The sequence below is a fragment of the Python bivittatus genome, unplaced genomic scaffold, assembly GCF_059951505.1.
Source record: "Python bivittatus isolate LINGU-HERP-01145 unplaced genomic scaffold, Pbiv_v1 ctg000310_np1212, whole genome shotgun sequence".
NCBI classification, from domain to species: domain Eukaryota; kingdom Metazoa; phylum Chordata; class Lepidosauria; order Squamata; family Pythonidae; genus Python; species Python bivittatus.
Window position 1 is genome coordinate 2,624,952 of NW_028277054.1, and position 24,290 is coordinate 2,649,241.

The 24,290-nt window shown below is 46.2% G+C and overlaps 1 protein-coding gene across 1 annotated transcript; it reads left to right on the forward strand.

Moving 5' to 3' along the window:
* The first annotated feature begins 1,427 nt into the window (after window positions 1-1,427).
* Window positions 1,428-24,214, forward strand: RASGRP4 (RAS guanyl releasing protein 4). Its single transcript, XM_025172978.2, has 17 exons — window positions 1,428-1,615; window positions 5,226-5,428; window positions 7,284-7,389; window positions 8,223-8,285; window positions 8,418-8,549; window positions 10,202-10,355; window positions 12,211-12,384; window positions 12,940-13,056; window positions 13,505-13,780; window positions 15,129-15,209; window positions 15,299-15,403; window positions 17,741-17,850; window positions 19,213-19,357; window positions 20,784-20,820; window positions 21,750-21,884; window positions 22,653-22,870; window positions 23,599-24,214. Exons 1-17 carry the CDS (start codon window positions 1,593-1,595, stop codon window positions 23,728-23,730), a joined length of 2,211 nt encoding a protein of 736 aa, XP_025028746.1. The 5' UTR covers window positions 1,428-1,592; the 3' UTR covers window positions 23,731-24,214.
* The last annotated feature ends 76 nt before the right edge of the window (window positions 24,215-24,290 follow it).

Here is a 24,290-nt window from a genome sequence, read left to right on the forward strand (position 1 = left end):
TAAAAAGACAAAACCAATTGATCCTATTCCTCCTCCTCCTCCTCCTCCTCCGATTTTCGCACCTTCTTGTTCTGCAACCCTCAGCTGCTGAAGCTTCTCCTGGTTCAGAGGGAAGCATCCTCACCTGTTCAGGCATGCAGATCAAATAGCCATGGAAAACATACAGACCAATGGAAAGATGCTTGTTCCCAGTTTTCTGTGTTTGGCTCCCTTGTTCTGCTGTCTTATAATGTGGTCTGCTGAGTTTGGTTTAGTGTGTTTGTGAACCCAACCACTGTGGTTTTCCGCTCAGCGTGTTGGGTGTGAATGCTGAGAGCTGTTTGGTGCCTTGCCAAGCATCTCCCAGCTTGGCAAGGCACCAGGGGAAACTTTGGGGTAGAGGGGAGTAAAAAAATGTCAAGTTGATGCTCACTTTTACACAATGGAAGCCCTGATTTTTTTCATGCATGTCACGTGCACATAAATAAAAATGCAGGGTGCTGCCAGCTTCCCCCCCTCCCCACACCCATGCGAGAGACAGAATGGGGCAAGTTCCTCCCTCCGACCTGATTCCCTACAGGTGCAGCACCATTACCATCAAAAACAGACTGACTCAGATGGTGTGGCTTTGTAGCTTGTGCACATATGGAGAAACCCACTTGAGGAAAGTTGGGTTGTGATCAGGGAATTAAAGATCTTGATGGACAGTTTTTCGATTTTATTTTGGAACCTGGATCTACTGACCTTTTTCATCCTCCTGGCTCTTTAATGTGTCCATATGTTTTCATTAAGTCTTAGGTTGTAACGGAGCTATTTGAACTTAATTGTATTTTTGCTTTTTTCTTCTTTAGAAATCACTATTGTTGATTTGTTTTGTAGTTTTAGCTTTTTTTAAGCTAATTTTTTACATCCATAAATACATCGTCACCAGGGGAAAGCCTGACCTGGAACCAATCAGAATTGCAGTGAGAATTAAAAAGTTGCAATTCTGTTCCTGAGACAATAATACATAAGTTTGTCTTTTTTCCCTGACATCATCTGCTACATGACAGGCAACTGTTCAATAGATAGAGTTTTCCCACTGCAAATATTTGCAGAATTTATATCCTGACTCATTCTAGCAGCCGTTGACAGCTCGCACAAATATTAAAATAAAAATTCCTAAAAATGATCTGTTTAAAACATCAAATGTTCAAATAGACTTAAAAAAACAGTGACAAAGTTCTCTTGTTGAATTTGGCCTAATGGGCAAAGCTCAGTGCACAGGAATCTCTCCGATTAATAGTAGATTTAAAACACAATTTACTTCTATTTTTTTCCAGGCACGCCCGTATTTGTGTGTGTATGTGTGCACACACACGCACCACACACACATCCCATGTGTAACCCAGTTCCTTTTAACTACACATCAGCATAAAACCAACCAGTTCTTTTTGACTCAGCTGCCTTGCAGTCAGCCAGCATTTTTGCCACCCGACTTGTCTGTGCATCGCTTGCGCCAACAGAAACAGCGGCATTGGGCAGAGAAATTCCAGCTAGGAAAGCCAAGACTCACCCCACCTTAATGGTGACAATAAACTAAAGGGAAGGATCGTGGTGAGCTGGAAAAAACGATGATCCGCCGAGAGAGCAAGAGGTAAGCAGAACTTCTTGAGATCTTTCATCTCCTCTTAGTCACCGGGAATTTCTTGGTGCTTTCCAAGTTCCATGTCATTCTGAGTAAGGTGAACTCAATTATTTCCCCCACTTCTCCTCTTTTGCATTAATGTTGAAAAGGCGGAGTTGCCCTCCATACCCCTTTCTGTGATAGGAAGCAAATCTTTTGGATTTGGGAGAGGGACTGGGCTGATGGGCATCAGGATAGCTTTAGAGTGAGCTAGAAGCTTAAAGGGGGATGATTCTTCCTTCTTTTGTTCATATCTTGGAAAAAGCCTTCGATTTTTCTCCCTGGAACTACGCAGGAGCTCTGTTAGTGGAAAGAAAAGCAGCAGACCTATTTACAGAGCGGCTAGTTCTTACTTCTTGCCTGCCGCTCAGTGGCCTTATGGCTGGACACCTGCGGGTAAGTTTTTTTTCGACTTGGCAAAACTAACATGAAAAATGCCAGCTCTGAGTTGGAAGATGGGCAGCTGTCACATTTTGAAATGTTTTGATGGACGGGCAGCATCAGACCTATATGTTCCAGTGCACAGGACTGTTTGAAGGATTAAAATGATCTTTGAATCTTGCAGTAGACCCACTTGCCCCAAATTTATCAGTACGCAATCTTAACAACTAAAATTGTGTCTGGAGCCTGTGATGGGCAATGTTTTCACTCAGGCAGACCACTTGGGAGATCAGGATGTTGGAACTTGTTCACTTCAGAGGAAACTTCTTAATGCATCTAGAAGATGTAGCATGCAACAAGACAGAGAATGGGAATGGGGGGGGGGCAGCAGGGTGGTGGAACAGGTCTTTCTTTGGGGCTGAGTGGGGACTTGGCAGAAATCCACACAATGCCTCCTCTTTTCTTTGGTGAAAAGTTGGCATTCAAATCAGCCAGGCAACGTGAGACTGCAGGGTTTTTTAAGGCTGCTGGGGTATGAGCTCTTGAAACGGGCATTTGAGGAACTTGCACAAGATTATGGCACAGGATTGCAAACATTCAGCTTAGAGGTCTTATGTGGGCAATCAGCACAGCCTCTCCACAGTAAGCAGGGTCAAAATATCCAGGCTTCCTGCCCATTTGGGGGAGGAGGCAGTTAAGGGGCCTTAAGTCTTATAGGAGCTTAGCACCCCTTAGCATCTCCCAAATGGGTCATCACCCCACCTCCCTTTGGAGTATGGCTGCTGTGGCTCTTGAGCAGATTGGCGTGTGCTGTAGAAGATAAGATGCAACCACACTTACACACAAGAGCTGACAGAGGCATCAGCTGGATTATCTGCCGTAGCAACTTTTTGAAAGCTCAAGGTTTTCCACCTGATGGAAGGAGATTTTTTTTTTAAAAAAGGGATGCATGCTTGATTTAATGTTGTCTTCCTAAACTAATTTCAACATATCTTCATCCTTCTATTTTAGGGATGAAGGTTAAATTATAATCTTTGGTGCTCCATTCCTGATCTACAAGCATCTTTTATTTTGCTGACCAACTTGCAAAAACACAACACTCTTGCACGGGTCTACTTCTGCTGTTCAAGTTGAACAGCAATATTCAACTTGCTGTAAGGGGGAGTAGAGATTTTGTGAAGGAGGTCTGCTGTGCTCTGCCAGCTCCAGATCCTGCATGGCTAGATCAGACACTTGGTTTTGATTCAGTACGTTCAGCTGATCGGAGTTTAGGATAAGGGTGAAGCTTGGAGATGAGATACCAGATCAGAAGACAGACTGGCTGTCCACACAGAATGATCCTGAGATCAAAGCAAAGAGGCAGGCAGGGAGGACCTGATGTGGTCTATGCACACAAGGAAGTTGGGCAAGGAGGAAAAGGTTCTTAAAGCACTTCCAGGTATTGCTGCAAGTTGGGTGGTTTACTTTCATATGCAAAGGAGTTGAATAGGGAACTGTCCTCTTAGATGCAGGCATGCGGAAACCCTTGGTGGTTCGCGTATTAGGAATGTTTGGATGGCACTAGATTTAGGGGGAGTGAGCTTCTTGGGAATTTTACCCTGAGATGTGGTGCTGGCTACCAGCTTGGCTGGCTTCAAAAAAGTCTTGGGCCAATTTGTGAAAGTGCTGGGGATCAACAGCTTTTAACTTTGATGGCCGTGGGACTACCTCTGAAGGCTATCTGGTGGGAGACTAATGGGCTTCCTTGGCAGTTGGTTGGCTACTGGGAGGACAGGTTGCTGGACTAGATGGGCCAGGGGTCTGATCCAGCAGAGCATTGCTTATGTTCCTATGTTTTAAGTCCTGACATAGTTGTTTTCACAAAATGGAGGTGAGCAGAGGCTTGTGCATTCACAGATAGGGTACCTAGTGGTTTTGGCCAGTCCTGATACAATGGTGTACCCAGATGCAAAGGAATGAAGTTGCTCCCTACCAACCCCACTAGGTTGGCTTCTAATCAGATGTGCCAACTTCATAGTGGAGGAGAAAGCATCAAACTAGCCATTTTTCTTGGTCTTGATGCCACACCATAGAAAAGGCTGATACTTGCCCAATGTTGAAACTTGCCCAACTTGATTTTGACATTCTGCAAGATTGGCTGCTGTAGTTTTAGTACACTTGATCTTAGCCAAAAGGCTGAGAAGTTATAACTGGTTATTGCTGTTTTAAAGGTCTTTATGTATGCACATATCGAAATGGAGATATTTTCCTCCCAGACTATTTTTTTCTGGATTAAAACTAGGGGCATTTTCAGTCTTATAATGAAATATCTTTACATTTTATATATATACACATTATGGTCCTTCATTTTATATTTAGACACTTTTAATTCTGGCTCCAGTTACCATTTTAAAATTCCCACAATGCCTTGAAGGGGCATTGGGGGACATCTGAAATGATGACTTATGTTCTACTGTTATAGAAAAGAACCTTCTTGACAAACCATGGTTACAGACACATGGAAGCAACCAGCCCAGGTTCCTGCATGCAATACCTCACTTCTACTGCTGGACCAGAGCTCTTTCTCTGCAAGCCCAGAGTAGAGACTCATAAAGGGACAAGTAGGCTCCACTGATGGGGATTTATTCTTCCACTGTGGTTCCAAATTCCAAAACTGCACTTCCACTGGATGCATCACAACTCCCCACTCAAGACATAGTAGGATAGGAAGGACAGCAAGTCCAGAACAGAACATCACACAGAACTGTCCTGCCCTGCCTAGTAACAAAAGCCAATCTCTTAGCTGCCAACAATTTGGCAATAGCTGGTTTAAACACAATCATAGCTGCAATTTTTTGGCTAGGGTTCTGTTCTCCTAGGTTTACAATCTTGTGTTCTTTGCCCTCTCAGTTGCTTTGGTTGCCACTGGTGGACACATGGGATGTGGCCAGAGATTCTGAAGTGAAATGCTCACTACCCTTGCCTCCTGGTCACAGTGGCAATAGATCACACCTGAAGCAGGAGTGCCAGGTTAGAGCTAGGCTGCCTCCGCTCTCTGCAGCCTCTCTCCAGTTCTGTCTCAGTATCTCAGAGAGATACACAGATGTACTGAGAGAGAGAAGTCCAGTGGTCTGTATGGGTCTTGCCAAGAAAGAGGGTGATTGGTCTGGCTTGTTCTCTTGGATGTCAGTGAGGTAGCCCAGAGCTGTTGCTTTTGCAGGAGATCACGAACTGAGGCTGCTGGTGGTATGGATTCTAGCACCCTACCAGGAGCCAGCAAAATCTACCGGCGGAAGAGCCGACGCCGTATGACCTGCCCCAGCCCCCGGGAGATCAACCAGGCTTTGGCCTGCATCACGCTGGGAGAACTGAATCGCTCCTGCACTCTGGATGAGCTGATTGAGAAATGCCTTCGCTCCTTTGGTAATGTGGCTGGGAGGGTGATGTTGATGGACAGACCAAGTTTTGATCGGAGAGGGGGAGATCTTCCATAAGACTAGAGACTGGGCTGATTCTAGCGCAAATCATTCTGCAGGTAGTCCAGGTTACCATCCACAAAAGTTTTTTAGGTGCTCCTTTTCTCCCTGCAAGGACTCAGCTACAGGACGATAAGTGGAGGACCTAAAGGACCAGGTTAGGGACAGATCGTCAGGGAGAAAATCTATCTATGTGGTCGCTAAGAGTTGACACCAGCTTGATGACACATGATCAGTCAGTTTCTCCTTGCAGCGAAGTTGACTGCATGGCCCTTAAAATGAGAATGGGGCCTGGCTGTCCAGTGAAGCCAAGCCAGTGTGGTCAATGAGGAAACTACAGCTTTAAAGCCAGAGAATGCGTAGTGACCTGTCACTTCTCGCCTTGTGAGGCTTCTTATTTCTTTGGCTAGAATATTTTCTTTGCCAGAGGGGTTCAGCTTCTTGTCTCCTACTCTTAAACTGGCTGGCAATGAAGGCAGCTTAAGAAATGTCATTCCTGATTTTCACCCCTTCTGGGCAGCCATGGTGCCTGGACTGTGGTTGGCAGGGTCCCTGTAGGGTGGATTCTTCTTTCCCCTCCCATCCATGCCAGGAAAGCAAGTCTCAAACACTTGCCATTGTGCAGGCAAGTCTTTTCAGGATGGAGTAAAAAAAAAAAAAAGACTATACCAGTTGTATAGTTCTTCCCATCACTTGGGCTAGAAGGAGAAATGTGGCAGAACTCTGATCAATTTCACTGAGTTAGAAGAAAAAAGCAAAGGACCAGCATTTTGTCCTTCTGCTTCTGAACCCCTGACCCCCTTGGAAGGTCCAACCTTTCATGGCAGGCAGCCCAACACAAAATGACCCACAAAGGCAGAGAGCGGGGCCTGGGGATGCCCACCAGAGCGTACACCTGCCAACTGGGAGGCATTTGTGTAAGAAGGAAGCGCAGCAGATGGAACAGACTGTCTTGCTTGCACCAACAGAGGGGGGGAAACACCACTTTTGTTGCAGAGCAAGAAAACTGCGAGACTGGTTGCCTTCCCAGCACCCAAGGGGCAGAATGAGGATGATGTCATTTTTTCCTGCCCCCCCAGAATGATAGGTGGCCCATCCTCACATTGAGGCAGACAGGAAATGCAGATCAGCCTGGAGTTGAGTAAATCAATTATTTTGCCCCACATTAAGAAAAACAATTGACTTCATTAAACTTTGTGCATCAAAATGCACTCGAAAGAATGTCAACTGGTAGGGTCCAGAAAGAGAGACTTCTCTGCCATGGCCCCCGCCCTATGGAATACTCTCCCCCCAGAGGTGAGGCAGGCCATAACTCTCTTGTCCTTCCGGAAAGCAGTCAAGACCTGACTCTGCCAACTGGCATGGGGCAAAAAAGGGGCAACCAACCATGGGGGTGGCTAGCACCTTGAAGATGCTCCCATATGTTAACATCTTACTGATCATCAACATCTTGGAAGATATTATTTGTGTATGTTTCGTTTTTATTCTATTTTTATTCTATTTTTTATTGTTTTTATTGTATTTTAATTAGCATTTATTGCTGTTTTATTGTGAACTGCTCAGAGTCAATTTTTTGTGAGATGGGCAGTATCTAAATTTGAAATATAAATAAATAAATAAATAAATAAATAAATAAATAAATCATGCACTTTTAATAACAAACTGGTGCTTGGTATCTTAAAGACAAGGAAGATGTTGTATTTAGGGGGAGGTCTATCCCAGGCTGCTTGTTTTCTTCATTTCCATTCAGCTCCCCTTCCGTCTATCGATAGATCACTTTAATTACTGTCCTTCTTCTCCAGATATGGACGGGAAGCTGTGCACCAGTGACTTCATGGTGAATATGACGCTAACAGTTCATAGTTGGGTGGTCCCGTCTGCAGAGCTGGCCCGCCGCCTTTTGACTTTATATCCTTTTGGGAACACAAACAGCCTCCCCTTAAGGTTTCTTTCCAAGGTGCAGTCTTGAAGGGGCTGGTGGCAGTTGTGGGATATGAAACAGTTTTCATGCTGTTGTTTGCTGGTGACAATGTCAACAACTCCTGGCAAAGCCAAAGACTCTGAAGGGGCTGATTTTATATAAAATGGGTTGGTTAGTTGGTGATATAGCTTGCTGAGCTGTTATTTTAGAACATTGCATGAATCAGGCCATGATATAGTTTGTTTCACCCAGCACATACAGTTGAACCTGGACATGGGGTTTCATGCATTATATGAACCCAGCAAACTTCTTTGCCAAATCTCCAGTCGAAGCTATAGGAACAACTTTAAAACAAGCACTACAGTATGCTTCAGTGGCATACTTATTTTTTAACAAGCACATTGTACTCTAAGGATCTCCAGGAGTTTTAGCGTTTGCAGTGAATGATAATTCCCAGTGAACAGTTTCTTGGTCACTCACTGAATTACTGTAGCTCCTCGAGAATTAACTTCCTTGGGGGCAATTATGCCAGTTAATTAGTGTAAGCTTTGTAGTGCAAGGCACTATTGAACTAGTGAACGAAGAAGGCAGCTCAACCTTCAAATACCCAAACAGATCAGAAGTTATGTGAAAAAATGCTCAGGGATTACGTTACTCCCCCTCTTACTTAACAGAGTCCTGCTAGAAGGCCTCACATAGTAAAGTGATTTGGTTAGTACATCTGAAAGGAAGGGAGAGAAGCGAATATCAGCAAAAAATTCCTGGATCCTTTCCCCAAGGACTTGAGAAGGATGGGTAAAGCCTTAACTCAACCTGTTACATATCAGGAATCATCCCAGGACAAGAACCCTGCACGCCAGCTGAGGATTTGCCACTTTGTCCGGTCTGAGCTCTTTCTCCACTACCCTGTTTCTTCCCCCCCCCCCATCCTGACTGGATGCCCAGTCTACCTCCCCAAACTGTGGGGAAGGGAGGAACCAGCAACTCCAACCTGAACCTCTTGCTCTGCTTTCAGGTACTGGCTTGGAAACTATCCGGAGGCTTTTCGCCTGGACCCACACTTGGAGGAGGTGATCACAGAAATCTTGGAGGTGGTGAGGAACCAAGGCCCAGAAAGACACAGCAACTTGCTTGATGCATCCTGCATGTGAGTGGCAACATCCGGTTCAGAAATGGGAACTGCTCTGTGGAAGGGAGGGGAGAGGCAAGTGAGGATTCCATGTGGCATTGTTTTGTGTTTTGCAAAAGGGTGCTCTTGTGGAGGGAAAAATGAGAAACTGAATGCTTCCCACAAATGAGTATTAACTGCATGACCCTTCACAAAGATAGCTGTATAGATCCATCTGAGTTATTGCTAGAGCATCTCATCAATCAATGTGCCTCTGCTGCATTGCTCTTAGAAAAACAAACATGTTCCATTTATGTTGAGTTAAAAAATACACCTCACTGCAGAGAAATGGGTGAATTGAGTCTCATCTATCAGAATGAGATGGACTCAGGGGAATTTACAAGGGCTCCTTTTTAATTTTATCTTAAGATGTCTCCTTACTAGAGTGCATTAATAAATGTTCCCCATACTTGCTTTCAGGAGAAGCGATATCTCTTGGTCTATAATGCACATGAATTCTTACTATTTTTTTCCTTAGATTTTTCCTTAGATTCCTTAGATGTTCAGAGAAAACACAAGACATAAAGACAATTTATAGCTAAAACAACACAAGCCACAGATACAAATACATAGATACAGAGTTTATGAAGTATTAAAATGGATAAATTAAAACATAAATAAAATCATAAAAAGAGCTGACAAAGGAAATGCAATAGATTCTCTATAGGCAGGCAGAGTGGGGGCTAAGTACTCCACTGAATGGAGTCCATTTTATTTTCCGAGAGCTATGCTGAAGACTTTTCAATGCAATCTGAAGGGACTGGTAGCACTTTTCCCAATGAACAAACCTCACAAAAGCTTATGCCTTTTAATTTGTTAGTCAGAAAAGGCACTACCAGACTCCTGATTTTTTGCTACCATAGACCGACATGGCTCTCCTCCTACAATGTCTACAATGCAATCAGAGACTCTAAAAGGTCCTGGAATCAGACTGTATTTGTGCAGCCCACCGCCACTCCTCTCTTCTCCCTACATTCCATCTCCATGTAGTGTTTTTCTTCATTGTGCTTTGCCCATAGAACGCAATAACCCAGGAATCGGGAGTGGTTGGGCAAATCTGAAATACAGAATTAACTCTTGGCTTTTTATTTTAGCTGATTAATTTTGTAGGCATTCATGGAAAAGACTGATCTATAGCAAAATGTATTTTGAATGCAAGCTCCTCTGGGGGAGCGGGGGAGGTCCAGGACCACTGCCCATCCTTTAAAAAAATCTTCTGATTCAATAGCAAGAGACAGTGATTCAGCAGGTTCTCCAAAGATGTTGCCAAATCATTGTGAGGATGCAAAACAGAGGAAAGTCCAACCAACATGTCACATGGTAAAGATAAACCATCAGTGAAGAAAATCCATGGGTGCTGCCTTAACACCCATTCTGCGCTTCCATGGTGCTGCTAAGCATTCTCTCCTATTCCTCAGGCACTTGGAGGTCCTATTTCTCAGTCTCTCCTTGTTTGATCTCCAATAGCTACTGCTCCAGTTATCTCATGTGCACACCATCCACATACTGGCAGTTTGTTTGTCTTGTTTTCATAGAGCTTTCTGCATTTCCAGACAGAGGATCCTCTGGTCTTGTGAATTTTTGGATATTCAGTCCCTAATGAGCCCCTTTTGCACTTGTTTTTCCTTCAGGGTGATCCATACCTGGAACCGTTCTCTCAGTTGCCAAAGCAGTCCTGCCTGTGGCAAGAAACGTAAGGTCTCACTGCTCTTTGATCACCTGGATACAGGTGAACTCGCCAACCACCTCAGTTACCTGGAATTCAAGGCATTCTGCCGTCTCTCGGTAAGAAACTGGGCTCTACAAGGGAGTATTAAAAGCTTTGCAAGATGGATGGATGGTAGCTGTGAAAGCCTTCCTCAGCCTTTTACTATCTTGGACTGCAAAACTAGGCTGGTTGAAGATAATGGTAGATATAGGAAGGCACCATGTTGAGGATGGCTGCATATACTATATATTAGATCAATGTTTCTCAGCCTCAGCAACTTTAAGATGTGTGGACTTCAACTCCCAGAATTCCTCAGCCAGCATAAATTCTGGGGAGTTGAAGTCCACACATCTTAAAGTTGCTGAGGCTGAGAAACAGTGTATTAGATCATCATGGCTTCAAAAATAGGAACTTCTTCAACAAAAGGAATAAGTTCCTATTTTGAAACCATGGTGATCCCTCTCACTAGAATAATGGTGGCAATTATCCATAACAAGCTAAGGGGACTATTGTTTTATGATCTGAAATGTATGTGTGTACATCCATCCAACCCAAAGTGAAAACAAAGTAGGTATGAAGGTCCTGTCAAACTCACATTGTCTTACAGGCAGGAATTAAACCCACCACCAGAAGTTCTTCTCTTGCATAAATTGTTGTCCAGTTATTTAGGGTAAAGACTGAGGTAAAGGAAGAAGTTGCACCCTGTTGTGGAGTCTAATGCAGTCTTCCATTCCAAGCTCAGATTATACTGTCCTTATCATGATCTGACGGTTTAAATAGTTGCAAAATTGGGCAAAGAATGAAACATGATTCCTTGCTTTAAGGACTTTAACAGCAATTGCCTCCTTGATATTTATGGTGGAATTACACATTAACCACTTGTTTAGCTGCCCAATTTGAGCAATTGAAATGTTGCATTAGCAGTGACTACTGCCACCCTACCTACCTATCTTTCCTTGATAAGTGGTTGCTTTGGGTTTCTGGCAAACAACGTCCAATGAACTGCATCTTTGGCTGTACCAGACAGATATCTAGTTCAACATTGATTATCTTCTCTCCCTCAAGCCCCCAGCCAATACTTACTTGTAAGCAAGGACCCTGTGTACTAAACATCTACAGGCAGACAGGTTGTACCTTGCCACTGGAGCAGAGATCAGTGGAAATTCCAGACCAAACCAGAAGAGAGGGCATGTCCTGTGAGTTTTTCTGTCTCTATAGGCAGCTGGGACCAAATTCTACCACTCTTTTGGCAGAGACAATAGAATAATAATTCCAGCTGTGGAGGGCCAGGCTTGAAAACCTGGGGTCCAGAGGCCATTTGTGGACCCTTATAATTTTGCCCATTGTCTCCATAGCCCTTCCAGGAATTGGTATCAAACTTTAACGTGATCAAAGGGGTATATTATTCAAGACATGGGAATTCTTTAAATTAACCAAATATAAATTTAATTAACAATGAAATGAAATGAAATAAAAACAACTGCCTGGCCCCAGCCATTTTTATCCAGGATAACAATATTTGGAACCTGTTCTGCCCACCCCCCTCAAACCTCTGGGCACCCTGCCCTAGAAGGAACCAGTGTATTGCCACACATGTAGAAGCTCTCCCCTACAGTTAGATAAGCTGGATTATGGCTGGATGTGGTGGGAATTATCGTTACTGTGATAACAAGAAGCAATAACCATTAGAGATGGGCTTTTAAAAGTGTATAAGAACATTCATACAGATGTATTAGGCCTTCTGCTCCCGCTGTCAATACATCTTGATAGCCGCAAACAAAAAAACAAGGTCAGTGTCCCTTTAGTGACTGCCTAGCAAGCTTCCCTGGTAAGCCATCTGACTAGTCACTGGAAAGCAGAACCTTGGATTTAGTTAGGACTTGGTTTAATCCAGCAAGAGTGGTTCTTACCTTTTAATTGTATGCTGGGCAGTACTTGGATTTCCAGAATTACGTGCTACGTGGATCTGTTCATGGTATCTCAGCCCTGGAACGTGCGATCACACTGTTTAACAGTATCTCCCAGTGGGTGCAAGTGATGATCCTCAAGCGTCCCACACCCCAGCAGCGAGCAGAAGTCTTCACCAAGTTCATTCATGTTACACAGGTAAGGTCCCACTAGAAAGAAACAGTGGTGGGAGTGTGGACAATGCAGAGGGGGAAGAGATCTGAAACATGGCGTTCCACTGATGCTGGTCCCAAGACTCAATTGTTAAATAAGGCCCAGAAGGAAAGTTGTCAATTTTGGAAGCGTCCAATGGCATGGAGGCTGCTGGGATAGGATGGCATGGCTTTTCTGGTGGCTGGCTCCAAAATGACTTCCTCTACCCACCTAAGTCTTGTTTTATTTTGTACTCGGTTAGAAAATATCAATAGAAGCAACTCCCATCCCAATAAAATACATCAGTAGGAATCATCTATTCACATTCTTGCTGGCTAGAGAGGGCAAGTCTTCTGCATGGAGAAAATACATTTCTTCCAAGCCTATCAAACCCAGGTTCTCTCTCCCTCATTTCTAAAGGATGGCATGTGTGTGTGTCTAAGTCTGAAAATTGGCTCCTGTCAAATGTGAGGAGCCTTTGAACAAAGCTAACTCTTTCTTCTCGCTGTCCACTTAAAGGTCCTGTCTTAGATCATCCCTTTATTCTTCCTCCTGTTGCAGAAGTTAAGACAGTTGCAGAATTTCAACACACTCATGGCAATCGTGGGAGGGCTTTGTCACAGCGCCATCGCTCGTCTCAAGGAGACCCATGCATTGCTACCTTCCGAGGTCGCTAAGGTAAAGAAAAAGTCCTCCTGGGGAAAAAAAGAGGAATTTTAGCCTTGGTGAGGTATCCCAAAGGTAGCCATGTCCAAAGTAGTATCCTGGCTCTTGACCTTCTACTAGATGCCATATCTTACGCCAAGTCCTTGAAGACCCGGATGTTCTTTCAGGCATGGGGTTTGGAGGTTGGGTGAGCCCATTAATGTGATTTTTCTTAATATGACTGTGGTTGTATGGATTGGGTTAGATTGTCCTCAGGCACCATGACGTTATGATTTTTTGTTGTTTGTGTTGCTTTTAATCCATCATGAGATGAGTGGCTATATACATCGATATCATAAAGAAATCAGTTAATCAATGAATTCATCTTGAAAGTGACTCTTTAGAAGGGGTGTGATGCTCAGGGGGTAACATGGGATTTACCTCTTCTTTTTTGGTCTCTGCCTCCCCCTTCCTCACGCAGCTGCTTGCTGAGATGACCGAACTGCTCTCATCGAGTGGAAACTATGGGGCTTATCGTCGGGCCTATGCTGACTGCGAGGGCTTCAAGATCCCCATCGTGGGCGTCCACCTCAAGGACCTGGTGACGTTGCACGAGGCCCTCCCGGACCGCGTAGAGGGTGGGCGCCTCAACCTGAGCAAGCTGCAGAGCCTCTACGAGCCGGTGTGGGAGTTCCGGTTGCGGCAGCGGGCTCAGCCCCCCTTCAAAGCCAACAAGGACCTAGTGCATCTGCTAACCGTAAGAGAGATTCTTGGAGGACCTGTGGAGACCACGGGAGGGTTGATGGTCAGGCTTGTGTGCATGCTCCGGAGGTCCAAGGAGGCTCTCTCAGCTGCACTGAAAGGAAATAAACTGGATTCAAACTGAACCGCCATTAATTCGGCCCCCCGTTTGGAGAATACGGCCTCTTTCCATCCAGCATCCAGTGCAGCCCTTCACCTTCAACAGGAACAGAAGTTCCCCACCAGGACAGCGTGGCCCATCATATTAGTAGTAGTAGTAGTAGTAGTATTAGTAGTAGTGTTATTTATTCAATTTATATGCTGCCTGTCTCCCAGCGACTCTGGGTGGTCATAGCCTGAGAGGGGGAGGCGCAGGGGGCAGCAAGCCCTCAAACACTGCTTTTTGCTGGACACTGGGCCCAACGACAGGCAAAAAACTCCTCTCCTGCAGGCCTCCATCCTGTGGTGTTGCTTAGCAACATCTCCTAGAGGAGGAAAGAGTCCACAAGAGCTGCAGGGTTGCCTAGCAACCACCACCCCCACAGGCAAAGAGGGCCGGCGTGCTCTGCCCGGCCTAGTGGGTTGACTCAGTCACCCAAACGTCTGGGTTATCTATCGACCCTTTTGCTACAGAAATATGGAACCACAATGGGTGGGGAGCCGAAAAGATGGTCGTGCCCTGTGTGTCCTAACCCAGACGCCTGGTTGCCTAGCAGCAGCCGGTGTGGGCAGGGCCATGGAGCATGGTGACGCAGGTGTTGCTTAGCAACCAAAGCATGACTACAGGTCCAAGCCTTGCCACACAAGGAATCTCTGCAGCCCCCAATTTGGAGCCTGGTGCCCTCCAGGCCCATTGGCCTACAACTCCCATCCTTCCCAGTCAACTCTTCGCCAGGTGGACTAGGAAGGATGGGAGTTTTAAACCCACAGGTCAAGATGGCACAGGCTGCAGTATCACAGGGTGGGAGAATGGGCTGTGGTGCTGTAATGGGGACAGGCATGCAGGAGGCTGGAGGAGGAAGTTGCCCCAAGCAACCTGTCCAGGTGACAAGACATAGGAGAAAGATTAGAGTGGATTAGAGCCACCCCGTGGCAAAGTTGGCATTGGGGCCCTGATCCCATCAGGGGGGCTGCCTCATTCTCTCCTGAGGTTCAGTGGCAGTTTGCTTAGGTAAGGATGGGGCAAAAGGAGAGAAGCTATTTGGCCTTTGCTTCGGCCATCAAAACACTTTGGAATAGCCAGATGTGCACCAGCTGCCCATCGTGAAGTCATCAGGGTAACAGTGGTTCTTGGCCAATGCTCATGGGATTTTGGGTGTCTAGGGTGTGTTTCCTTTGCCCTAAAACGCCTTCTTGCCTTCCAGCTCTCCCTAGATCTCTACTATTCAGAGGAGGAGATCTATGCCCTCTCATATGCTCGTGAACCTCGCTGCCCCAAGTTGCTGGTAAGAGGAGGACGAAGGCATGAGGAAGGAGCCAGTCTTCCCTGCAGTCCTGTTTCTTAAAGCTCTCTGCTCCCCTTTCCCCTTCGCAGCCGTCTGCCCAGTTCAAGCCTCCGGTGGTCGTGGAGTGGGCGCCCAGAGTAGCCCCCAAGCTGGACCATCTTGCCGTCAAGAGGCACGTCCAGCAGATGGTGGAGGTAGGAGCAGCCAAAGCGATGCCTGTGGGGAGAAGAGGTTGCCACTGTTCCATCTTGTGCCATGTTCTTAAATGCGGGTTTGTTGCTCCAAGGGGTCTCCCTACACACCTTGATGTCTTTGGCCCAGGCTTCCCCACACTTAGTTTCTCTAGTTGGGTTACAGCAGCGTTTCTCAAGCTCGTCAACTTTAAGATGTGTGGACTTCAACTCCCAGAATTCCCCAGTCAGCAACTGTGGTCTCCTCAACCCTAAACCAAAAGTTCTGCTCTACAGTACCATAGTCTTCTTTAAGCAGCAGGGAGCACTTCAGATGCATTGGGACTACAGCTCCAAGACTCCTGAATGGTCATGCTCCTTTTGAAAGGGAATTCTGGGAGCTGGAGCCTCAATGCAGCTGGAAGGCGTCAAGCTGGTTGACAAAACCAGCTCTGGAGCATAGACTGAAATCTTCTGTTACATCACTGCAAGATAACTCTTCTGTTTTAGGACATATATGCCAGCAAATATGATCTTTTATGATCCTACATAATGGGGCAGGGGGGGGCGTGCGTTATTTGTGGCCCATTAATGAGCATGGCAATCAGGTTGTGCTGTACCTCAGTAAGTGCCTCCCCCCAGCCAAGTCCAGTTCCCGCTTTTCTCCTCCCCTTTCCACCTATCACGCCTCCTTTTCTGTAAAGGAAGAGGCTCAGATCCGGCCACTCCAACCACATCCTTTTCTACAAATAAAACACACTGCTGAAAACACAGTTGTGCATGGCTGGTGGAGGGAGTGACAGAAAGAGGGGGGAAACCAGGCCTAGCCAGTTTGCAGGCAGGGGTCCACATAGGAACAGGGCCCCGGCATGATCACTCAAGCCCCCTACTACTACCCATTGTTTCATATGGCTAGAATCCCTAGTCTTTCGGGCATCATGTTGCCTTAAAGGGTCAGTTTAGTAGAGGATGATTTTAGGTGCTCATATTTAAACACAACAGATCTGTACGAATGCAATTATAACTAGCATGGATGTTGGGGGTTACTTGATTAGGGAAGATGGAGAATTCAATTCTTTTTCTCTCTGATACTATAGCGTAGCTGTTATTTGTATTTTAAGAGATACAGCTCTTTTTGAAATCACTGCAGGGGAAATAAGGAACTTTCCTTGTAATGCAAATACTGCTTTGCATAGGAGATTTTGGGATGATGGCATAGTGAGTATGCGTAAAACATAGGACCCTAACCTTGGGAGGCAGGGTGGAGGGAACTGATAGTCTTATGTAGGTCTTAGGTCAGGAAAAGAGGATGTGGTCAAAGGAGAACTAGGGCATGTTGAGAGTAAAATACTTATTCCAATCATCTCATAGACTCATGACCACTTTTCACTTTTAATGGGCTAACTGGAGATTGGTGGCAGCTGAAGGGTACACTTTGCTTGCATAGAAAGCATGCAGTTTCTAGGAAGCGGAGCAATCTCCTGTGAGTTAAACCTATCTCTTTTTCCCCAACCTGGCCCTGATGCTTTTGATACTTCTCTGCGATTGCTGCTGACATTACAAAAATGGGTATCCATGCAATTAATTGTGTGTCCTTCTCCTAACCGAACATCTATTCATCATAAAAGCTTCTGCTTTTTGTTTAAAATGACAGATGATAGAACAAGCTTATGAATACAGGTAGTCCTCACTTAACAACCATTTGTTTAGTGACCATGTTAAATTACAGTGGTGCTGAACAAAGGGACTTACAACTGGTTCTCACACTTACAACCGTCACAGCACCCCTGCAGTCACATGATTGTGATCAGGATACTTGGCAACCAGCTTGCGCTTATAACAGTTGCAGCACCCCAGGGTCACATGATCACCATTTGCAACCTTCCCAGCCAGCTTCTGGCAAGCAAAATCAATGGTGAACCGCGTGATTCACTTAATAGCCGCAGTGATTTGTTTAATGACCGCTGTAAGAAAGGTCGTAAAATTGGGTGTGACTCACAACCACCCTACTTAACAACAAATTTTCCAGTCCCTATTCTGGTCATTAAGTGAGGACTACCTGTATTTCAAATGGATGGCATCCAAATCCACAGGGATCTTTTCATTCTTGACTTCCCCTCTGTAACTCTTCCCTTTCTTCTTACATTTTCCAATGTCAGTTAGTGTTTTATTGCTTTTTACTCTTTTTACCATTTTACTGCCTGGATTTATGCACAGATATTTGATTCCTGTATGTTTTTAATTTGTTTTACTTCTTTTGTGTGTGTGTTTTTTAAAAAAGGTCTCAATAGTTCATAAATTCCTCTGTAGACCTTTCCACCTCCATGGCTTTTTTTCTTCCCTTCTCTCTTTTTCCACCAGTCTGTGTTCAAGAATTACGATCCTGAACAACGTGATTACATCTCTCAGGAAGATTTTGAGAACATCTCCATGAGTTTCCCCTTCTCCTTCTATGGATTGGAAAGAGAGCGGTAAGCACAGGGGTTGCCTGGAAAGGAGACACCACTAGGTTGCCATAAAGTGGAAACCGAGGGCATCTCATTAGCTGACAGAAATTCATGGCCCAGCTGGATCTCCTATGAGTTTATTTAAGAAAGGTGGGGGTGCCTGTTGATTTTCAGCCCCCTTCTTCCAGAGCTGCCCAGCAGACTGCAGGAACAAAACATTTTGCATCACTAGGGAAGTCAGAGAGCTCTAGACTCTGCGTGCCAGCCACAGCCTTGGGCATTTCCTGGACATTGAGATGAATCACTAGAGAAGTATATCAGCAGAAAACTGGCTTCTCCCACAGCCAATCTCTTGCCTGCCACTGACTTCTCCTCCTAGCCATGCCAGGCCCCAGACTTCCCTCCTAAGTAACAGATAACCAAGCACAACAGAGTTTACCCACCCTGACAGTATTGGAATAAGGGGATAAGATGACTTTCACACTGGGCTCATTAAGGATGACCTAACCCTGTCTTGCTCAATGGGAAGAGATGAACGCAGTATCACGGGGACATGGGAGAAAACAAGAGGTTGCCAAAGCACATGGTCAGCGTCTGTGTGTGGGACAGCAAATGCATTTTGCAAAATTTTAAAAAAATGTTGCAAGTGGGGAAAGACCTTTTGCAAGAATAGGAGCGCAGGATAAGAATTAGTGGGCGTAGGCCCCAAGCACGTGATGGCAGTGGTTTCTAGCAGCTTATGAATGCTAGGCAGAAAATAGCCCTTGGCCTGAAGCATACAATTCAGGGTGGTAGCAACCTGCTATATCCAAGAGGCCTATATGGTACTCCATTTAAATCAGTGTTTTTCAAACTTGGCAACTTTAAGAGGGGTGGACTTCAACTCCCAGAATTCCCCAGCCTGGCTGGGGAATTCTGGGAGTTGAAGTCCACCCCTCTTAAAGTTGCCAAGTTTGAAAAACACTGATTTAAACTGATTGGATTCTTCCCAGCAACCTCAACCAGCCTTCTCTAGTATTACCCTTTCTAGATACAAGGCAGAAGACAATTTCCAGAACTCCTGCACGGCACGGTCCTTTCCCAGCAAGGAAGAAGACAATTTCCATTACCCTTGGAGGTGCTTCCTTGGTGGCCAGATTAGTTCAGAGAGAAGCTGGAGGCCAGGCATTCTGAGTGAGCCAGGCTCATTTGGGGTCACACACCAGGGTAGCTGAAAGTGGAGTTGGGTTGTTCATCCTCCACTCTGTTATGGAACGTGTAATGTGACGTAGGCTATCACATGCAGTGCGCATGCGCTCCTAACATGTTTTGTGGACAGAATTGTTTTGTTAAGCCGGGTCCATGGTCAGATAAGTATGATTCCAGCTACCTGTCTCTTTCTCACAGGGAAGGAACCTGGAGTCGAGAAGATCTCTCAGAGTACTTCATGCGGGCCTGTGCCATTTTCTCCAAACTGGGCCTCGCTTTCCTGCATGATTTCCAAGAGGTCAGCTTCAAGAAGCCCACCTTCTGCGACCACTGCGGTGGCTTCGTGAGTTTATTCACTTTCTCCCCGACCTCTCACCCCCAGGCTTTTGCATGGGCAGAAATGACCCCTGGAAATGTATTACCAGAGGTTGTTTTGTGCAAAATAAAGACAATGGAAGGGGTTGCCCGGAGTAGCACCCGTGCCCCACATCCAGTGGTGGTGGTAGGGAAATTTTGCAGCTAGATTCTATCCTCTCCAGCACTATCAGCCCCACTAGTGTCTCAGCCCCCTAGGCCCTCCATCAGGACTAGAAACATACTACTTCTTAGATAAATGGTTTGAGGCCAGAGTATCTTCAAGGATGCTTTTTCCCACTATCTATCTGCCCAGTCTAAATGCCCTCACCAAGCTGAATTTGTGGGAGGATCTTCAGGGAAGAGGGCTACCTCCTTTGGTGGGGGGCTAGCTGCTCCTGTTTCCCACCCCCAGCCCCCCGTCAATAATGGTTTTGGCAGCCAGTTCAGACTTTCTTCTCCTCTCCCTCCTTTTCGTAGTTCATTCTGATGTTGGGCCTGCATTACGCAGGGACTGTAATGGTCTGTGGGAATGACCTTGGGAGACAGGAGGGAGAGCAGATTGGACAACCAGCATGTTAAAGACACCTCAGCCCACAGAAGGAGGGAGGGTGCAGGAAGCCTTTCAGAAGGGACCCTCCTTAGTTTTCTGGAGAGTAAAAGGAAAGGAGGGGAGAAATACTTTCAGTCTTGCAAGATTCTGTTAATGTAACCTTACCATAAAGTAGAATTAGTTCAGCTGGGCATGCTTCCTGTCTAGACTACCTTGCAGGGCTAACAGGAACAATGGCTTTTCTGGGTATTAATTGTAATATTCTTGCACTACTTCTCTATATATATACATAAGTATGTATGTATGTATGTATTTTTTATTGATTTTAGTAACTTTGTACTCTGCTCAGACAACTTCGATTATTGGGCTGATTATTTCATTCTCTTCCTCCTAAAGAGGAACTCTTGGAACAGCCTTCCCCAAATAGCACCCCCAGCTATGCAAATTTGCAACTTTCAGAATTCCCAGCCAGCTGGAAAGGCTCTTCTAGAATGCTCTAGGGCAGGGTTCCTCAACCTCAGCGAGTTTAAGATGTGTGGACTTCAACTCCCAGAATTCCCCAGCCAGGTTGAGAAATGCTGCTTTAGAGATAATCCTCCTGTAGGAAGCCAATTTTTGGGACTGCAACTAGGAACTAAAACCTCTTCAACAGAGTCATACATTTGAGATGGGCAACTATATAAATCTATGAAATGAAATCAAATGAAATGACATGGAAATGAAATGAAAATAAAGTACCCATTAGTACAAGAAGTTGCTGGTGATGTTCATGGAGCCATTTCCATCCCCCAGGTCTGGTATCAAGGGGTTCTTGCAACCCCCACTAACCCGTCTCTTCTTTCTCTCCTTCCTTCCGTCGTAGCTCTGGGGAGTCTCCAAGCAGGGATACCGATGCAGGCGTAAGTGCTCCCTCTGCTGGGCTCTGTAGGGCAGCACAACTGCCTTGCTCCCTCTCCGATCGAGGAATTGGGGAGGTGGGAGGGGGGCAGAGTCGGGGCAGCTGCAATTGGATCTTAAACCGGTCCACAGCAATGCTTGTAGCCCACTCTCCTTGCATAACTTACAGTCACTCCCTGTAATGGCAGCGTTTTGCATCAGTGCCAGGGGCTGGTTCTTGTCAGCGTGCAATATGGTCTTCAATAACATTAATGCATTTTATTGTCATATTTATGAGCGCCAGTTTGGTGTAGTGGTTAAGGCACCAGGCTAGAAACCAGGCGTCTGTGAGTTCTAGTCCCACCTCGGGCCAGTCCCTCCCTCTCAGCCCTAGGAAGCAGGCAATGAATGGCAAACCACTTCCGAAATCTTGCCAAGAAAACTGCAGGGACTGGTCCAGGCAGTCGCCAGGAATCAACACTGACTTGAAGGCACCAAAAAAGGCATATTTATTGTTATTGGGACTGTTTATACTATAAGCCCCTTTTAAGGTTTTTAATGAAAACAGACACATCACAGGTATTCAACCTGAGTCCCAAGGCAGGCCCTCAGAAGTCTGGCCTCCAAGTTTGTCAAATGGTAATTTTAAAAGTAAGGCTGGAGAATACTACTACTACTAACTAGCTTTCATTTTCATTTGCTATAAACACAAGGAAATCAAAATTAATTGTTGTCCTGACCTCACCTGCTCCTTTTTGGAGTGTGACCCCTTAGCCACATTCCTGTCTCGAAAAAAACTGTGTATTCTTAAAGCTTAAGCAAAAGAAGTGCCTTGACCAGCCCTATGGGAGTTGTAGTATAAGGCTGGAGAAGGCTGGGAGCAGGACCAGTCGGGGCAAGAATTCACCTTCCGATCCCCTTGACTTGATGCCCTCTTTTGCTTCCCTTCCAGCCTGTGGCATGATCTGTCACAAACACTGCAAGAACCAGGTGGAGGTGGAGTGTCAAAGCCGCCGCTTCCCTTCTTCCTCCTCTGACAGCACACCTCGCACAGCCACGCTATCTACCACTCACCACCCCAGCTCAGGTACGTGGCAGTTGGTGCCGGCTAGGACTCGGGAGAAGCGATCACTAGCTTTAAAAGGAGGACATCCCTGTAAAACCAGTAAAACTGATCCAGAAGAAAAGCACCGATCCAAAGCCGGAGAGGCAGCAAATGCTCACGCGCAACACGAAAGCCCTTTTCTCTAGGAATTTCCCAAGATGGGGCCTTTCAGATAGCTGAGCCTTTTGTTCCCGTCAGCGCCAACCAATATGGCAGTTGGCCAAGGGCGATGAGTTAGAATTCAGACCACCTGGAGGGCATCATCTTGGAGAAAGACAGACAGCAGTTTATTTGTGCAGATTCGGCCCAGAGGCTTGGAAGTTAAAGTTGACATAATAGTAAAGGAGCCTCATGCCAATGAGCAAAGAGAAAAGATGGGTCAGTTGGTCAACTCTTTCTAAACATCAAGCAGCAGCCCCACCCATGGAAATTCACTTCCGACTTGCAACTAGGGTTAGTATTCTCCAACTTCCCAGAACCTTCCTGCGAGTATGTCAGCTGGGTGTCAATGCGGCTTTGGAGAAATACTGATTCTTACATGCACCATATACTATCCCACGCCAAGCTCTACAGCACAACTTCAAGATAGGGCAGCATCAACCCCCTGGAGGGGTTCACCCACCAGAGAGGCAGTTCAGACCAACTGGCCTAAGGCGTGATGCTCGTGCCAAGAGCAGCTCCCCATGTCCGAGATCTGGATTACCTCCATGCGACGGCTCTATTTCTAACCTGGCCTCTTTCACGCTGCAGGCTCAGAGGAAGAAATGTTTCTCTTCCCACCAGGGTGGGAACAGGGCAAGAGCCCTGTGGTCTCGCTGTCGAGCAGCCCAGGCAGTCGGCTGGTAAAACACGCCTGCACCCAAACCGAGGGGGCTGGCCCCGTGGCTGAGGAGCAACAGGAGCAGGAGGCGGACGGCTGCAACAAGAATCGGAAGCAGCTCCTGGAACTAGTGAAGGAGCTGGAAAAGGTGAGGATGCTTACAGGGGAAGTATCTGTGTAACTTCTGCGTAACAAAGGGGGGGGGCGGCCTTTTGGGAGCAAAGCAGAGGTGACTGATGTGGGAGATTTGCCATTCAGAATTTGGCCAACGGAAAGTGCTTCTGCAGGAGAGAACATTCATCCCATCTCAGCCTCGCCCCATTTTCAATCACAGTCATGCCCTCCAAAGGCTGGACTTAGATCTGGGGGGTAGTGGACAGACAAGATGCCACTTCTCCACCCTGGAGCTTGGGCATACAGCTGCCGATCCCAGTAAGCAGAGGCTGTGGGGATGCGGCAAAGAAATCCTCTGCATTTCTCAGTTGCTGGTTGGGCTTTCTTTGCAAAGTCCGTTGGGGCAGGGAAGACGGGTTTCTTTGGTCCCTTGATAGTCACAGTCTGCCTAAGGCTCATTCCGCCAAAGGAAGGCCCCAAGAGACAGGATTATTACTCCAATTCCCTCTCCCCCGAGTTTCTGCAGGGATCAGGAACACACCACCCCTTTCAAGCCGCAGACAGAATCCAGCGGTGTTGCAGGGCAGCTGGCAGGTTTGCTGAAGCGGCTGCTTCTTGTCCTGTGTCACGTTGACCTGCATCCCTTTGGTCTGAGATGCACAGAAGTATCCTGGGGCTTGGCAGATGCACGTGTTTCAGCCCCCCATTACCACGAATGAAGCTGCCACCGGCTCTTCTCTAACAGCTTGCTCTGACTTGCAGGAACGGGACAGGCTGATGACCGACAACCAGTGCCTCCAGAACCGCTACTCACAGCTGGAGGCGGAGAACAGACGGCTGCTGAAAACAGGGACGCCCGGGTCCCTGTATGAAATTGCGCCTCGGTTTATTTGAGGCACCTTGTCTGTTGCTGCTCTCTGCCGCAAAGTATAGCAATGAAAGAGCTTTCCTGACTGCCAAACATTCATCCTCAAGGTGCCGGAGATCAGGAAAAGAGACTGGGGGAGGAAGCCGTTCGCTGAAGATTTAAGACAGCAGGAGAAAGAAAATCTGGGAGGTGGGAGCTGAGCAACTACACTGTCCTAGGGGTTCTTTAATTTCCAATCAAGGACATCTCCCACAACCACCTTTTCAGTCCTGCTCCTTTAAGGGAAGATGGGAATCTGAGCCCCTTACTATGCAGAAAAGCTTCCGATCTGTATTTATTTATTATATATATATATATATTTTAAAAATATACGCTGGCCCGTTTTATGGCTCTAGGCAGCTTTTGGGATTTGAAAATAAATACTGCAACTAAAATAATTAAAACCAGCAGCATTAAAAATCCTAACCTAAAAGTAACATGTTTGAATGTCCCTTGAGGAATTCCAAGACGAACCGGGGGAGCTTGAAGTCCAACAGCCAGTGGTTCAGTAACGCAGGCCCACCGCAAAATAAGCAGAAGCCCATGG

Excerpts from the sequence above, each read along its gene's own strand:
- RASGRP4 (XM_025172978.2), top strand. The coding sequence starts at position 1,593 with ATGATCCGCCGAGAGAGCAAGAG. Across the intron at positions 5,429-7,283 it reads GAAATGCCTTCGCTCCTTTG|ATATGGACGGGAAGCTGTGC; the intron begins GTAATGTGGCTG and ends CTTCTTCTCCAG. Across the intron at positions 21,885-22,652 it reads CACTCACCACCCCAGCTCAG|GCTCAGAGGAAGAAATGTTT; the intron begins GTACGTGGCAGT and ends TTCACGCTGCAG.